The 17,527-nt window shown below is 38.0% G+C and overlaps 1 protein-coding gene across 1 annotated transcript in view; it reads left to right on the forward strand.

Moving 5' to 3' along the window:
- Positions 1 to 16,187, forward strand: part of CREBL2 (cAMP responsive element binding protein like 2) — a 26,065-nt gene extending 9,878 nt beyond the window's left edge. The window contains exons 2-4 of the mRNA XM_034645611.1: positions 8,677 to 8,874; positions 10,071 to 10,215; positions 13,027 to 16,187. Of these exons, the coding sequence (XP_034501502.1) occupies positions 8,677 to 8,874; positions 10,071 to 10,215; positions 13,027 to 13,031 (348 nt within the window). The 3' untranslated portion in view covers positions 13,032 to 16,187. The remainder of the gene's footprint in view (positions 1 to 8,676; positions 8,875 to 10,070; positions 10,216 to 13,026) is intronic.
- The last annotated feature ends 1,340 nt before the right edge of the window (positions 16,188 to 17,527 follow it).

The raw sequence follows: 17,527 nt of genomic DNA on the forward strand, positions 1-17,527 counted from the left end.
CAGCGAGAGAGGGAACACAAGCAGGGGAGTGGGAGAGGAAGAAGCAGGCTCCCAGTGGAGGAGCCCGATGACGGACTCCTTTCCTGAACGCCGGGATCACGCCCTAAGCCGAAGACAGGCGCTCAATGACTGCACCACCCGGGCACCCTGGGTTGTGGGCTTCTTGATTTTTCAACCTGCCTTCTGGGGGAGGGGCCTGCCGCGCGGATACTCAGGCAACCCTGTTTGGGTAGAGTCTCCGTGTCCCCGGCGAGGGGGGATGGGGATGGGCACACTGAGAGCCGGTATTTCCATGCTTTTGTTCTCTGGCGGCTTTCCCTGGTGGTCTGCTGTGCCTCTTCTGAGAGTCAGAGCAGCAGCGGCCGAATCTCAGCCTCTGTCACAGAACAGAGGGATCGCAGACCGTTCTCCACTGATGTTCTGGCCACTTTAACTCTGTTACTGTTGGTTCTGCTCAACCCTGCAGCGTCCCAGCCCTCACTTCCAGGGCCGGCGCGTCTCTGTCCTCTGTGTTTCTAACGCCGCCAGCCGCCTGGCGCATACTCCCGGAGCTCCCGGTCTCAGTCTGGATCCAGTGAGCACACCGGAATTCCGGAGTTCCGTGAGATGCCTGGTGGCGCGTGCTCCCGGCCCATGGTCTCAGTCTGCTGTCTCGCGGGTGCCATCCATGAGTCCGCCTGCTCCCCCATGCAAGTGGCTACCGCTTCCCGGCGCCCGAACGCGGCGGCTCCCTCCCCCTTCCGTTTATCTTCCGATATCTGTGCGCGGTTTCGCGGCTCCCCACTTCATACCTCAATACTCAGCACTGGAGATGTTCATTTGTAGAGATCCAGATGTCTCTTCCTGCGTCTCAGGCTGATTCCGTGGATGTTCAGGGGTCTGGTACCTATCCAGCTCGACTCAGGGGACCGGCTGAAAAAGGGGTCCCCTACTCCTCCACCATCTTAACTCCCCTATCCTGGAATAGTATTTAATCTGGACCCTGGATCCTTCCTCATTTTAAGAAGCTCCTACAGAGCACACAGCTCCTCTTTCTATGAAAGTTAAACCTGTTGGGACGCCTGGGTGGCTCAGTCAGTTAAGCATCTGCCTTTGGCTCGGGTCATGATCCCAGCATCCTATAGAGGTAGTAAAACTATAGAGGTAGTAAAAAGGTCAGTGGTTGCCAAGATTTTGGGGGTGAGGGAGGGAGGAATAGGTGGAACATGGGATTTTTAGGTCAGTGAAAATACTCTGTATGATACTATAATGGTAGATACAGGATACATACATTTGTCAAACCCATAGAACTGTACAACACAGAGTGAACCTTAATGTAGACTTTGTATTTATTAATAACATTGGTTCATTAATTGTAATGAATGTACTACACTAATGCAAGATATTAATAATAGGGGACACTGGAAGGGTGGAGGAAAAGGGGATATATGGGAACTCTGCACTTTCTGCTTAATTTTTTGTAAACCTAAAAGAGCTCTAAAAAGCAAAGTATATTAATTTTAAAAAGAAAAAAAAGAGAAACCCTTTAGCAGCCACTCAAAAGAGAAACCCTTTAGCAGCCACTCCCCATTCTTTCCCTCCCCTCACCACCCCCATCCTAAGCAATCAATAATCTGCTTTTGGGGCACCTGGGTGGTTCAGTCATTAAGCGTCTGCCTTCAGCTTAGGGCATGGTCCCGGCGTTCTGCGATCGAGCCCCACGTCAGGCTCCGGCTGGGAGCCTGCTTCTTCCTCTCCCACTCCCCCTGCTTGTGTTCCCGCTCTCGCTGGCTGTCTCTCTGTCTGTCAAATAAATAAAAAATAAATCTTTAAAAAAAAAATCTACTTTTTATCTCTATAAATTTGCCTTTTCTGGACACTTTATGTGAATGGAATCACACAGTTTGTGGCCATCTGTGTTTGACTTCTTTTACTTGGCATAATGTTCCCAGCGTACATCTGTACTGAACCATATATCAGTATTTCATTCCTTTTTATGTCTGAATAATGTTTCATTGTATAAACACACTACATTTTGTTTTCTTCTCATCAGTTGGTGGACATTTGGGTTGTTTCCACTTTTTAGCTATCATGAAATATGGTGCTGTTAACATGCATTGTACAAGTTCTTATGTGGACATATGTTTTCATTTCTTTTTGGGTTTTACCTAGGAGTGGAACTGCTGGGTCATATGGTAATTCTATGTTTAATATTTTGGGGAACATGCAGATGGTTTTCCAAAATGGCCACCATTTTATATCCCCACCAGCAATATATGAGAGTTCCATTTCTCCACATCTTGACATGTTATTGGCCGTTTTTTATTATATAGCCATCTTAGTGAGTATGAAGTGTTATTTCTTGGTTTTGAATCACAGCTCTGAAATGACTAATGATATTGAATGTTTTTTCATATGTTTATTGGTTATTTACTTTATTTTTATTTTTTTTAGTGATTTTCATTATTTTTAAGTAATCTCTACGCCCAACATGGGGCTCAAACTTCCGACTGTGAGAGCAAGAGTCAGATGCTCTACCAACTGAGCCAGCCAGGCATTCCCAGCTGGGATTTTGATAGGGATTGTGTTGAATTTGTAGATCAATTTGGGGAGTATTGCCATCTTAACAATATTAAGTCTTTCAATCCATTAACGTGGGATGTCTTTCTTTTTATTAGATCTTTAGTTTCTTATAATGCTGTTTTGTGGTTTGCAGTGTACAAGTCTCACACTTCTTTTGTTAAATTTATTCCTAAGTCATTCTATGAGGCCAATATTAGCCTGATACCAAAACCAAACAGATATCATAAGAAAACTGTAGACCAATATGTTTTATGAATATGGGTGCAAATACCTTCGATAAAATACTGTTCTAAATGGTATGTTTTTATGCTATTCTCTTTTTTCTGATTTATTTTTTTATTGTTATGTTCAATTAGCCAGCATATAGTATATCATTAGTTTTTGTTGTTGTGTTCAGTGATTCATTAGTTGTGTATAACACCCAGTGCTTATCACCACACGTGTTTATGCTGTTCTCAATGAATGTTTTTATAATTTCATTTCAGATTGTTCATTGTGTATAGAAGCAGAGCTAATTTATATTTATTGATCTTGTCTCTTGCAACCTTCCTCAACTCATTTATTACCACTAATAGTTTTTTGTGGATTCCTTAGAATTTTCTTTCTTTTCTTTTCTCTTTTCTTTTCTTTTTTTTCTCTTTTCTTTTCTTTTCTATTCCTTTTTTTTTTTTAAATAGGCTCCACACCCAGCGTGGAGCCCAACACAGGGCTTGAACTCCTGACCCTGAGATCAAGACCTAAGCTGAGATCAAGAGTTGGATGCTTAACCAACTGAGCCATGCAGGTGCCCTAAGAATTTTCTATATATAAGATCATATTATCCCCAAATAGAAATAGTTTTACTTTTTCCTTTCCAATCTGAATGAATTCTTTCTTTTTCTTGCCTAATTGCTGTGGCTAGATCCTCCAATACAATGTTGAATGGAAGTGATGAGAGAACACAAGACCTTTGGTTTTTCTTCATCTTTGGGGGGAAAGCTTTCAATCTTTCACCTTTAAGTGTGATGTTAACTAGGTTTTTTGGGGTGCCTGGGTGGCTCAGTTGGTTGGGCATCTGCCTTCAGATCAGGTCATGATCCCAGGATCCTGGGCTTGAGTCCCGAGTTGGGCTGCCTGCTTGGCAGGGAGCCTGCTTCTCCTGCTCCCGCTCCCCCTGCTTGTGCTCGCTCTCTCTTGTGTCAAAAAAATAAATAAAATCTTTAAAAAAAAAGTTTAAAAAATTAAAAAAAAACTAAACCGTGGGTTTTTCATAGGTACCCTTTGTCAGGTTGAGGGAGTTAGCTTTATTCATTATAGAGTGTTTTTTAATCATATGAGGGTATTGGATTTTGTCAAGTGCTTTTTCAGAGTCTCTTTAGGAAAAAAAATATAACTTTGGCCCTTTTTTTCTATTGATACGGTGTATTACAGTAATTGATTTTTGGTTGTTACACCTACCTTTATTACTGGGATAAGTTGCACATAGCCATGGTGTATAATCCTCTTTATATGTTATTAGATTTAGTCTGCTAGCATTTTATTGAGGATATTTCCATCTATATTCAAAAAACTTTGATCTGTGGTTTTCTTGTGATATCTTTGTTTGATTTTGGTATTAGGCTAATAATGGCCTCATAGAGTGAATGAATTGGGAAATGGTCTTTTCTGGTTTTTGGAAGACTTTATAAAGAATTGGTGTTAATTCTTTAAATGTTTGGTAGAATTCACCAGTGAAGTCACTTGGACCTGGTCTTTGTGGGAAATTTTTCAATTACTTATTCAATCTCTTTATTTGTTACAGGTCTATTCAGATTTTCTATTTCTTCTCAAGTCAGTTTTGCTACTTCGTGTCTTTCTAGGAATTTGTCCATTTCTTCTAGGTTATCTAGTTTTTGGCATATAATTTTTCATAGTATCCCATGTAACCGTTTTTATATCTGGAAAGTTGATAGGGATGATGTCTCTCTTGGTCTTGATTTTAGTATTTTGAATGTTTTCTCTTGACCATTTTAGCGAAAGGTTTGTTGATTTTGTTGACCTTTTTGAAGAACCAACTTTCAGTTTCATTGATTTTCTCTATTGTTTTGCCATCCTCTATTTCATTTATATCTGCTCCAATATTTGTTATTTCCTTCCATCAGCTTGCTTTGGGTTTAATTTGCTCTTCTTTGTCTAGTTTGTTAAGGTAGAAAGTTAGGTTATTGATTTCAAATCTTCTTTTTTAGTTTAGGCATTTACAGCTCCCTCAGAGCACTGCTTAAGCTGCATCTCATCAGATTTTGGATGTTGGGTTTTCCTTTTCATTCATCTCAAAGTAGTTTTCTCATTTCCCTTATTATCTCTTCTTTAACCTATTAATTATTTAGGAACATCTTTTGTTTTTTATCTGCTGTATTTATTAAATAATTGCTGTGTACTAAGATAGAATTATATGACAGTCCCTGGTGCTTACTTTCTAAAAATAACATTTAGTTTTAGCTTGTCACAATGGAGAAAGTATTAAACAACAACAACAACAACTAGTTAACAGAAAAGTAGGATCTTCAGTCTTACTTGCTTATGATAAATAGACTTGAACATTTTTAACATAAAATGAAGACAAACTTGGTATTGCAAAATCCCTACTGAAATCTACCTTTGGGTTAATAAATTCTGCATGGAGAGTGAGAAAAACTCAATGGCTAGTAAGTTTGTTCATGGTGAGGGCTAGGGAGACAAGCTTTCTGAGTGTTTCCCTTGGGGCTTTCTATTTCTGGCTCACAAATGTGTTTTGGAGGGGGGAGAAGTAATATGGATAGTTGATAAAGATACAACTGTTTTAAAGATAGCTATTTAAAATTTCACATGGCTCTATGTGAACAGAAATAAAACTAGAATAGAAAAAGTGAAATTTTACATTATTTTCATAGTTTTCTTTGGCGTTTTTGTTGGTGCATAAAAATCAGTACTTTTACTTAGCCACATTAATGTGCTTCCTTATAGAAGAAATAGGAGAGAGAGCAAGGGGACAATATGGTAATCACTGAGTTTGTGAAAATTTTATGAAACATTGGTAAGAATGATTTTTGGCCCAGAGATATGTGGGAGGAATTTGTGAGGTTGATTTCAGTTTTAGTGTCTGGTTCCTTCTATTAATTTCTCCTAACCCTCCCCTAATCATTATGGCTTATGAAATATATGAAGTTCAGCTGTTAAGGCAACTAGTATACCAACCCACATTTGTATAATACCTTTTTCTTTTCTCTTTTTTAAAAAAAGATTTTATTTACATATTTTGAGCAAGAGAGCATTCAAGTGGGGGGAGGGGCAGAGGGAGAGAGAGAATCTCAAGCAGACTCCACACTGAGCATGGAGCCCGACCTGGGGCCTGATCGCACAACCATGAGATCATGACCTGAGTTGAGATCAAGAGTTGGACACTTAACCAACTGAGCCACCCACGCACCCCTGTAAATAACCTTTTTCTTTACAAAATGCTCTTATACTTAAGATTCTCAGTAGTCCTGCAATGTACCTGACTCTCTTGAAAACTGGTACACTAATCAGATTTTAGCTGCACCCAAAGCCAAAAATTCAGTCTACCATTGAGGAAAAATTAAATTAGAGAAGTGGTGGTTATGTGGTTTTAATGTAATTTTACAGGAGAGGACATATAATACAGGAACCTGGATTTATTTACTATGCCTTTCTAATAAAAAAAAGAAAAGGAATAAAATAATATTACTACCATGAAAACTAAACAAAGGGTTATAACTGTTGTTGGATTTTTATGACTGTATGAAGTTTGTTTCAAAAATCAGTCAAGTCTCTGAAGTACATTGTGTCCTCTTGCTGGTTTCTCAAAGGCAGCCTCTCGTGAATTAATTAAAAACAGCAATGTATGCGGTATTAGATTACAGTGTTGTGTGATTGATGATTCACTTCACTACACAGAGAATAGATGTGATTACCACTTATTTTACTATAGACCTGAATTTATGCTATAAATATATTGCTTTTTAAAACTGTAGCAATAGCAAATATACTTTATTTCAATGTAGGATGATTTCAAAATATTTCATTATAATTGTGCAGTTTCCTGAGGTATATATTATTATATTGGAATAAAAACATGATGATGCATAGTATAAAAAGCTTTAAAAGACCTGTTTTTTTATTTGTTTTTAAGAGAGAGAGAGTTCTTGGGGGAAGGGAGGAAAGGGGAAGGGCAAAGGAAAAGGGAGAGAAGCCGACTTCCTGCTGAGCACAGAGCCCCATGCAGGGCTCAGTCCCACAACCCTGAGATCATGACCTGAGCTGAAATCAAGAGTTGAACACTTAACTGACTGAGCCACCCAGGCACCCCTAAAGGACCTGTTTTTGAAACGTTGAAACTAATTTGGGAATAGTACTGAAGCAGCTAGCTTTACAGTAGTGCTGGAAAGGAAAGTTTTTTCCCAGAGCTTTGGAGTATTCAGTCTCATTTCAGAGCCACCCTACAAAATGCACGATGCAGTGGTCGGCCGTCATGTTATCACCCAGGGTCTGGTAATGTGGCTGATTCATATCTACAGTTTGGTTTTCCACCTAACCATTATACTTAGTAACGATCTGACCTTTATAGGGTACTGGGCTTTGTTGGTGTGTGATATTAATAGTGATTTTCAAACAAACAAATGAGAGTTTTTATATCCACATGAATATTGAGTTTGAGTTTTATTACCTGGTAAACTTGCTACTTTATTCCAGTGATTTGTCAGTGTTCGAGTTTTGCATCTTCTCTTTAACAGTTGCCTTTAAAACCTCAGCAATATTCCTTTCAGAATACTGAAGTTGTGACATTTTTATTCCCTGAGGGTAATTTTCAGAAAGAACTAGACATCATTCACAACCTCATCAGATAAAGTAGATAATCTGAGGCAAACTGTGTTGTAGGTTGTAAGAAACTAGCTCTAAAAGCACTTTCCCAAAAAGCTTGTCCATTGGAATAAATGTAACCCCTTTCAAGGTAATTGCTTTCAAGAAAATTTACTTGATGTACAAGTTCAGGTTGATATATTTAAAAATTCATCACATTTAGCTCATAGTTACATGTTGTATAAGAACTTGGGGAGGTTCCAAATCTAAACAATTACTTTGTCAGTCACCGAAAAATTGTGCCTATGCAGGTAAATGAATAACAGAGCTACTGAAAGGATGTCGTATGACCAGTGGGAGCAGGTAGAAATCCCCTGAGACAGTCTAGGGTTATAATTATAGGCTTCTAAAGGCAGGAGAGAATTATCCTGAGGATGTCAGGGACTTCCTGTGTGTTCCTTTGGACTCAACAGATTTGAAGAGGGAATTCATAGCCAAATTGCACAAGATACATATTTATAAATATATATATATTATAGGGTGCTTGGGTGGCTAGTCGGTTAAGCATCTGCCTTCAGCTCAGGTCATGATCTCAGGGTCCTGGGATCAAGTCCCACATCGGGCTCTCTGCTCAGTGGGGAACCTGTTTCTCCCTCTTACTCTCCCTCTCTCTCAAATAAATAAAAATAAAACATCTAATAAATATATATAATATATATTTGTATATACATACAATTTTATACAGATTTTATGTTTCTAATTGTAAACATTTAAAAATCATAAAAAGTACAGATAAGTAAAAAGCTATTTATAATGACACCTGTCAGAGAAATCCTTATTGATGTTTTAACAAATATCCTTTCTTCTGTGTGTTGTTTTATAATGTTGAGATCACACTGAACTTAGAATTTTAAATACTGATTTTTTTTTTACTTAACTATTTTCTCAAGTCAATAAAGATTCCTTGTGAACAAAATATTTAGTGGCAGTCTTTTAGATTTTAGTCTCCAGCTACATATGGTTCATAAAGTTTACTGTTGAACTACTTAAAGTTTATTATTGAAGAAATAATGAAAACTTACAGTATTTCTTCTCTCACACTCATAGTATCAAAAGTATCAGAAAAAAAAATCAGGAACCAAGACTCATAAGGCATTTCATGGGATTATGCTTTCTTAGTTTCATAGGTTTCATTTATTTATTATTTATAAATGTTTTCCTTACTAATATGCAGCCATAGCCACTTTCCTAGAAACAGAACTGAGAGAAAAAAACGGTTTCTTTTCTCTCTTGCTGAAGGTGGTTGGGGGCAAAGTAAAGAAGCCCGGCAAGCGTGGTCGGAAGCCAGCCAAAATTGACTTAAAGGCAAAACTCGAGAGGAGCCGGCAGAGTGCAAGAGAATGTCGAGCTAGGAAAAAACTAAGATATCAGTATTTGGAAGAGTTGGTATCCAGTCGGGAAAGAGCCATATGTGCCCTCAGAGAGGAACTGGAAATGGTAAGAAAGTCTACCAGTAAACACATGAAAAAATCAACCTAAGCTTAGTAGTCAAGAAATACACATTAAAATACAAAGATACCAATTTTCATGTATCCATTTGACAAATATGGGAAAGAATATTAATCTGTTAGCCAGGATGTAGGCAAATAAGCATTTTTGCACAGTGCTGGTGGAAGCAGAATGTACATGACTATTTCAGTGAGGGACTGTTTATGAAAGAAAAATATGGAATGTAAGCCAAATGTACAATAGATTGGTTACATAAATTATACCTCATTCATATATTGGACTACTTTGCAGCCAGTGAAAAATCACAATGCACATATATATTTACTGGTGTAGAAAGACATTTATAATATATTGCTAAGTGAAAGCAATATAGCAATATGTAACAGTATGCATAGTATACCATTTGTATTTAAACATATTTTATTCAGTATGTTTCATTCATTCATTAAGACTCTGGGTGGTGGCTATAGCAATGTAAAAGAGAATAGAAATCTCATTACTGTGACCTCAGGGCAGGAGGTGATGGTTGGAGAAGAGGGAGTACTACTGTGATCATTACAAAACTGGGACAGGCTACTACCTCAGCATTTTAAAAGGCAAGAAATAAGGTTGGGGCCTGAAGAGAGTCCAGATATATACTATTCAGTAGATTTATAAAATATTTATATATATATATTTATATAAATGTATATATAATTTGACTTATGCTGTAAATTATTCCTCACGTTCGTACCCTTTGAACTGACTAATCTTTGTATATCCCCAAAGTCCGTAGTGCACATTCTGGTAGAAAGTAGGTGTTCAGTGAACGTTTATGAAAGAGAACAGAAATTACAGAATTATTTCTTTTAGGAGTAGAAATGATAATATGACAGTTAGCAAAAAGAGAAGGATTCTAATTAGTGGCACACTGTGGGGAGATGTTCTTTTCACCAGAGGGGCATTCTGAATATAAACACTACTCCAAGTGTATCACAGGAAGATCCATCAGCCGTTGCCTACCCTCTTCTGAAAGATGGCAGGCCTCATACGTGTCCTACGTGGTAGATAGGAAATATGGTGGAGGGTAGGATTCCCAGCAGCCAGTCTGACCTCTAGTTACGAGAGTTATTATGTCTAGGATTTCTACCAATGGTTCCTGAACTCTGGTAAAATTTTACTTAAATATATTTTACATATTTCAGTACAAGCAGTGGTGCATGGCAATGGACCAAGGAAAAATCCCTTCCGAAATCAAGGCCCTACTCACTGGAGAAGAGCAGAGCAAATCTCAGCAGAACTCAAGCAGGCACACAAAAGCTGGGAAGACAGATGCTAATAGCAATTCCTGTGAGTACGTTGAGTGGGAGAGTTTATATTTAGAGGAGCGTCTTATGGTAGGGTTTCCTTTGACTTCTTTCCTTGGTATGTCATTAAATAAATGTTGATGTCATTTGTAATACACTGATAAGCAAGTGAAATGGTATTAGATTCTAAATATTGAAATGAATTTTACATGGGATCTATGAAGAGCAACTGATAAATGTATGGAAATTTTTTAAAATAGACTTAGTCCATAAATGGGAGTATACCATTCTAGTTATTGTTAATAATCATGCCGTTTTTTTTTTAAGATTTTATTTATTTATTTGACAGAGAGACAGCCAGTGAGAGAGGGAACACAAGCGGGCGGAGTGGGATAGGAAGAAGCAGGCTCCCAACCGAGGAGCCTGATGCAGGGCTCGATCCCAGAATGCCAGGATCACGCCCTGAACCAAAGGCAGACGCTTAATGACTGAGCCACCCAGGTGCCCCAGTAATCATGCCTTTTATTTGTATTTTGATTTACAGCTTACAAAACACTTTCACGTGTATTTATCTTATATATTCCCTCCAATGATTCTGTTAAGGAATTACACTTTTTATTTTATAGATGAAGAAATAGCAGAGGAGTTGGCTAAGGTGCCCAAGGTCACACAGCTCTAATGGGAATACCTGTCTTCACCTAGTCCAGGCTCTATCTAATACAGTAGCCGGTCACTGTAGGATTTTTTTTTTATTATGGTGATATTCACATAACAAAAAATTAACCATTTAAAAGTAATAATTCAGAGGCATTTAGTACATTCACAGTATTGTACAACCACCACTTCTATGTGGTTACGAAACATTTTATCACCCCCAAAGAAAATCCTGAATTCATTAAGTTACTTGCTCTTACTGCCTCCCTCCTGCCCTTGGCAATTTTTTTTCTGTCTCTATGGATTTACCTATTCTGGGTATTTCATATAAATGGAAACATACAGCATGTGACTTTCTATGTCTGGCTTCTTTCACCTAGCATAATATTTTCAAGGTTCATCCACATTGTAGCATATATTAGTACTTCTTCCATTTTATGGCTGTATAATATTCCATTGTGTATGTATACCACAATTGGTTTATCCATTCATCTACTGACATTTGTTTCTCCCTTTTGGCTATTATGAACAGTATGCTTTGAAACGTGAGCGTACAAGTATACAAGTATGCTGTGTTTGAGTACTTGTTTTCAGTTCTTTGGGGTATATACCTAGAAGTAGAATTGCTGGGTCATATGGTATTTCCGTATTTAACTTCTAAAGCAACCACTAACTGTTTTCCATAGTGGCCGAAATATTCTACCTTCCCACCAGTAACATATGAAGCTTTCCATTTCTCTGCATCTTGCCAGCGTTTTTTTATTTTCCATTTTTAAAAACTATAGCCTTCCTAAGATGTGAAGTCATATCTGATTGTGGTTTTGATTTGCATTTCCCTGAAGACTAATGGTGTTGAGCATCTCTTCTTGTTCTTGTTGGCCATTTGTGTATCTTCTTTGAAGAAATGTCTAAGTCCCTTGCCCATGTTTTAATTGAGTTGTTTTTCATTTTGTTGTTGAGTCGTAAGAGTTCATATATTCTGGGTTCTAGGCCTTTATCAGATATATGATTTGCAGATATGTCTCCCATTGTGTAGGTTGTCTTTTCACATTCTTTATAGTATCCTTTGGTGCACAACATTTAAATTTTGATGAAGTCCAGTTTATTTATTTTTTTCTTTTGTTGTTCATGCTTTGTCATATGTAACAACCCATTGCCAAATCATTTAAACATTTAAATTTTGATGAAGTCCAGTTTATCTGTTTTTTTCTTTTGTTGTTCATGCTTTGCCATATGTAATAATCCATTGCCAAATCCAACGTCATGGAGACTTACCCCTGTGTTTTCTTCTAAGAGTCTTATCGTTTTAGCTCTTATATTTTAAGCCATTGATCTATTTTGAGTTAATTTTCTGTATGATGTGAGATAGAGGTCCAATTTAATTCTTTTGCGTGTGAATATCTAGTAGTTCCAGCACCGTTTATTGAAGAGACTGGAAAGATTTTGTAATGAAGATGTCATGGATTGGTTTCTTCATCATCGTGACTGCTTTGGGAGCACTTGAAACAGTTATAAGAACATGTTATAAACGTTTTATCTTTTAAAAGTTTTAAAAAATATTTATTTTTTTAAGAGAGAGAGCAGGGTGTGGGGAGTACACAGGGGAAGAGAGAGGGACGAGCAGACTCTGCGCTCAGTGCAGAGCCTGATATGGGACTCGATCTCACAACCCCGAGATCATGACTTGAGCCAAACCAGCGGTCAGCCACCCAACCGACTGAGCCACCCAGATGCCCCTCTTAAAATATTTTTATAAAATTGAAGGGTTTTCTTTTTTTTTTTTTTTAAGATTTTATTTATTTATTCGACAGAGATAGAGACAGCCAGTGAGAGAGGGAGCACAAGCAGGGGGAGTGGGAGAGGAAGAAGCAGGCTCACAGCAGAGGAGCCTGATGTGGGGCTCGATCCCATAACACCGGGATCACGCCCTGAGCCGAAGGCAGACGCTCAACCGGTGTGCCACGCAGGCGCCCCGAAGGGTTTTCTTTTTGATAGCTTTTCTTAGATGAGGTAACATTTGCCTTAATCTAAATTGAATTAATGAAAGAAAGCCAAACCAGCTCAGTTTTCTTTCAGTCTGTATTTTTAAAAATCCTTTCTCCATAGATACTAAACAAACGAAATGCATTTTAAAACCAATTAACCAAGCTTCATTGACTTACAAGCATTCTTACATTGGTAACTTTGATTTATCTTTTAGGGTGAAGATGATATAAAATGACGAGTTACTGATTGAAGCCAATATTCTGATTCCTATGGAGGATGAATGGGCAAGATTGTACTTCTTGGCTCCATTTACTACCTACTGCTCAGTAGTCATCTCTGTAAATCTGCAATTTCTACCAAAATGTGTGATCATAGATCCCAAAGGATTTTGCTTTAACTTTCAACACTTAGAAAATTTATAAACATTCAGACCTGTTCTGGTTGGCCTTGCCACCCATGGCATTGAACATGTTGCAATGCTTGAAAACACAGGAGTAGAGAGAAGTGGGTGAAGATTGTATTTTTGCACCTTAACTCCACATTGCTTTATTGGTTAATTTATATTCTTTCCATGTATTTCATGTCATTGTATGTGTATGTGTGTTTAGGTGTCACCTTCTTTTATGTTTTTGATTGCCCTACAAAGAGAAACCAAGTGGGCTGATTAATAAGTTCTCAGCCTTAATGGACCTAATCTTATTTGTTTATATTTACTTGAGTAATGTTTATTTTCTGCATGAACCATGATTTCTCCTGTGAGCCATTCCAGCATAAGCTGTGAATATGTATTAACAAATATATACATTTCTATTTTTATAATCCATAATGATATGCCTGTTTTAAATAATGTACATGTTAACAAAATCCATCAGGAAAGCCCTCAAGACAGCCTCTATTTAAAACTTTCGTTGCTGTCTTCTCAAACTATATTTATAAAAGTTTGCTAGGGCCTAATCCATACTTGGAGAATAATTAGTCAAATTTTATTTTTAAGCAGGAAGTAACCTTCTAGGCATTTCAGCAGCACACGTCATCTTGACAACCTAGAGTATGTATGTATGTATGTACGTACGTACGTACGTGTGTATGTATGTATGTATGTGTTTCTTTCGTATGTCTGTATATGTATGTGGGGAGGTAGGAGTGAATGTTCACACACATTGCCTTGTGTATTCAACTAACTTGGAGAATTTTTCTAAAGAAAATAGGATGAAATTAGCTGCTGAGATCGAGTTTCTGCCTCAAGAGATCTGGAACAAAACGAGGGAGAAATTGCTAGTAGATTTAATGGCTGTAGGCATAACCAGAACACTTAGTTTCTTCCCTGACATGAGTTTCCTTAGGAATGTGTTCTGAGCCAGGAAGAAATACACTGTGGGTGTGCATCTGGTTCAGCCCTAACAGCGCCTCCGCTCTGGAGCGAAGCACTGAGCTGGAGTTGTGCACAGCACGTGGCTGGCAGGCCTGGCAGGAGGTGCACAGGGCCAGAGTGGTTCTTTCCAGTTCCCATCACAGTTATATTTACTTTCTTTCTGACTGTCAAACAGAGTGATGGTTGAGGAATCAAGCTCATTATACTATATATGCAGATAGACTAGGAATCTTTCAGTTTCCCCACTGAGACACTTTATTACTCTCTCTTCTCTTTCCCATAGGTAAATCAGGAATTGTGTTCTCTGTTGCTGCTAAGTTATAATTGTTCTTAGCTCTAATGAAGCAAATATTTGGCTTCTAAACAGTATGTTTTGTTATGAAATGGCAGTTTACGAGGAGGCTTCATAGTCTAGATTGTGAGGTGAAACAAGAGATGGACCACATAGTTCCAGATTACAAGGTACTCTCCCCCCCTTCTCTTAGGCCGTACCTTTGAATAAAATGCTTCCCCTTAGCCTGAGTTCCTGAAGATCTCTTGTGTGTAGGTTGCAAACTCAGATCTCGTCTAGTCCTGTGTGACTACTGATATACCACTAGCCCAGCCTGTTGGGTCTCTCTATGTTTTGGAGGACTGGGGGTCTAAGAGTATTTAATGTCTTTTTAGGATCACAAATATAGATAGATTAAAGATTGTTAATATTCAGACCTTCAGAATTTAAGTGTTTGAAATACAGTGTTCAGACTGTAATGGGTATGTTTTTGCCATCTGGTCTACTCAAATGTATATTTTTATTTTGCAAAACAACCCAAGATTTACTCTGTGTTGCTTTGTTCAGTACCTTTTGAATTCCCCAGAAGAGTTGTTTTCAAAGCAAACATTCCAAAATGAATGTGGCTCTTCAATGGAATGTCTCCATTGTGCTTGAAGTATTTCTTCTCTGGTTGTAACTTTAAATTACAGGGTCATTTGAGCTACCCTCCACCCTCATCCCTAGTATCTTTACAAGAGCAGCGACTTTGTCCTCAGGTAGAGGATGTGTAATTTTGGATGAAAGTAAATTACAACTTACTGAGTTTATTCCTAAACCGATCTTTTTGCTATTTTAAAGTAGATCATACCAAGAGAAAGTTCCTGGGTCTTAAAAAGGAATGTTTTCATTGCTTCGGGTATTGTGCTGGCTGCACGTTTGGCCACTTGAAGCATGTTAATAAATGTCACTGAGTAAAACAGCTGGAGCATTTCTTTTCCCATTCCAGTTCAGCAGCAGCATACTGAAATCCTAGCATCTCTCGCTTTCTGTAATGACAACACCCAGCAGAGGGTGAGAGAATCATTGAGCTCTGTCCCTCCGGATCAGTGCTGTTCTCTTTGCTCCCTGAGTAAAGAGAGTAATGTTTCCTTTTCCTTTTTTTTTTTTTTCTTCCCCCAAAGAAAGGAAGGTAAGGGGAAAATATATATTTGTGTATTTAGACCAGTTATATTCTGTCATTAACTTAGCACAGACCTGCCATGTATTAGAACAACTGAATATAATATGGCATAAGTTTGACCAGGTCAAGTTTTAGGATATAGTTGACATTATTAAAATTTTTTTCCTATTTTATCTAAAACCTGTCTGTTGTATCTAAATTAGAATCTGTCTTACTGCAGCAAATTCATATCACTGTGTACCAGCTAATTGACAGTATTTATCAGCATCACCATTTAGCATTTTATTTCATCATCTTTGAATTATGATAGACTTGATTTGGCTCATTACAAAAAGCATAGGTTTAAACTGGACTTAGCTTTAGTTAAAGGCAAAGAAAATTAAAAAACATAAATAACTATATTTCACAAGAAATCGGTTGCATATTATCAATTACATATTTAGTTTTAAAAGAGAGGAAGATTATTAATCCACGTGGTATTTGGGGGCATTGAGGGAATTTTTCTTTCTCTGAAGAGCATTGTACAATTATATTTTTATGAAAAATAAAATATCTTCACCAGAGACATCTCAAATGGTCTGTTTCACAATACTGAAATATGTCTGTATTAGCACAGAGTAGTAAAAAGAGTGAGATTTAGGCAGAAGAACTGGTCTTGGATCCATTTTCTGAATCACCTTGAATTCTTTCACCTCTTAGTCTGTTTCGTCATCTGTAAAAAAGGGGGGAGGATAACTTTCACAGAATAATTGGCAGGCTAAATAGGAGTTATGAACACCTTCTTAATTAGTAAAGAACTACCTTAAATTTAAAATAGTCACATATGCCTGGGTTTGACTATTGTTAGGATTTAAATCACTGAAGATAAATATATTTATTTAATGATCTTGAATTTAAACATGTAGCATTGTAGGTATCACACTTCTGAAGTCTTTTTAGCTTTATCATTATGTCTATCCCTGGAATAGTATAATTGAAAGCCATTTTTAGCAATAATAGCCTTCTGTTAATTAAGCTAATTTTAAAAACAATTAGTGTTCCAACTGGTAATAATCCTATAATCTGCATAAAGCAGGTTTTCAGGCTGCGAGGTAACTTGGTTCTCTTTTCCCTTATTCCATCACATTTTACTTAACTATAAAGTAGTCATGAATCAAAGCCAAGACTGCCATGTAAGGTTGTGCCAATTGTGCACGGCACAAAGGCACCCAGTTGAGGAGGTGAATGGACCTAAAATCTAGCTCACATTTCCTGCAACGGGCCATGTGCAGAGGAAACGGCACCTGCTATCTCCTCACCAAGGCACCTGTGGCGCAAGTCTGCCCAGAGAGGTGCCTTTTTAAAATTTTCCCTAAGGGAGTACCTTTCTTAATTCCTCTACCCAGAGGGTGCCTTTTTTAAAAATGCAAAACAGTGCTATGCTGCAGCTGGCTTATGGCTGGCTCTCCAGAGGAAAGCCAATTGTGTGCATCTCTTCTCAACTCCACGTTGAGTGACATCCAGTTGGTAGCTTTTAATTGGCAACGATTGGAGTACTGACACCATAGAAATCAGTAAATGCTACAAATCAGGGAGTCCTCCCTGCACTACCCCCCTGCCAGACTTGGTTTCCAGCACACCACTGAAAAAGGCCTAGTGTAGGCTAGAATGGCCCTGACCAGAGCACGCATATTAGAGTCCTCAAAAATGTACGATTAGAAGACCCATGGAGCTGGAAGGGCTCTTTTTGTGGGTCTGTAGGCAGCTCGGAGATGTCCATATCAAAATCAGATTGCACTGGACCCTCAGGCAACACAGGTTTGAGGTGCGAAAGTCCACTTACATCTTCTTCGATACATACAGCACTGTATTTTTTAAATAACTTTTAAAAAAGATTTATTTATTTTAGACAGAGTGGGGGAAGGGCTGAG

This window comes from Ailuropoda melanoleuca, chromosome 16, assembly GCF_002007445.2.
Source record: "Ailuropoda melanoleuca isolate Jingjing chromosome 16, ASM200744v2, whole genome shotgun sequence".
NCBI lineage: Eukaryota > Metazoa > Chordata > Mammalia > Carnivora > Ursidae > Ailuropoda > Ailuropoda melanoleuca.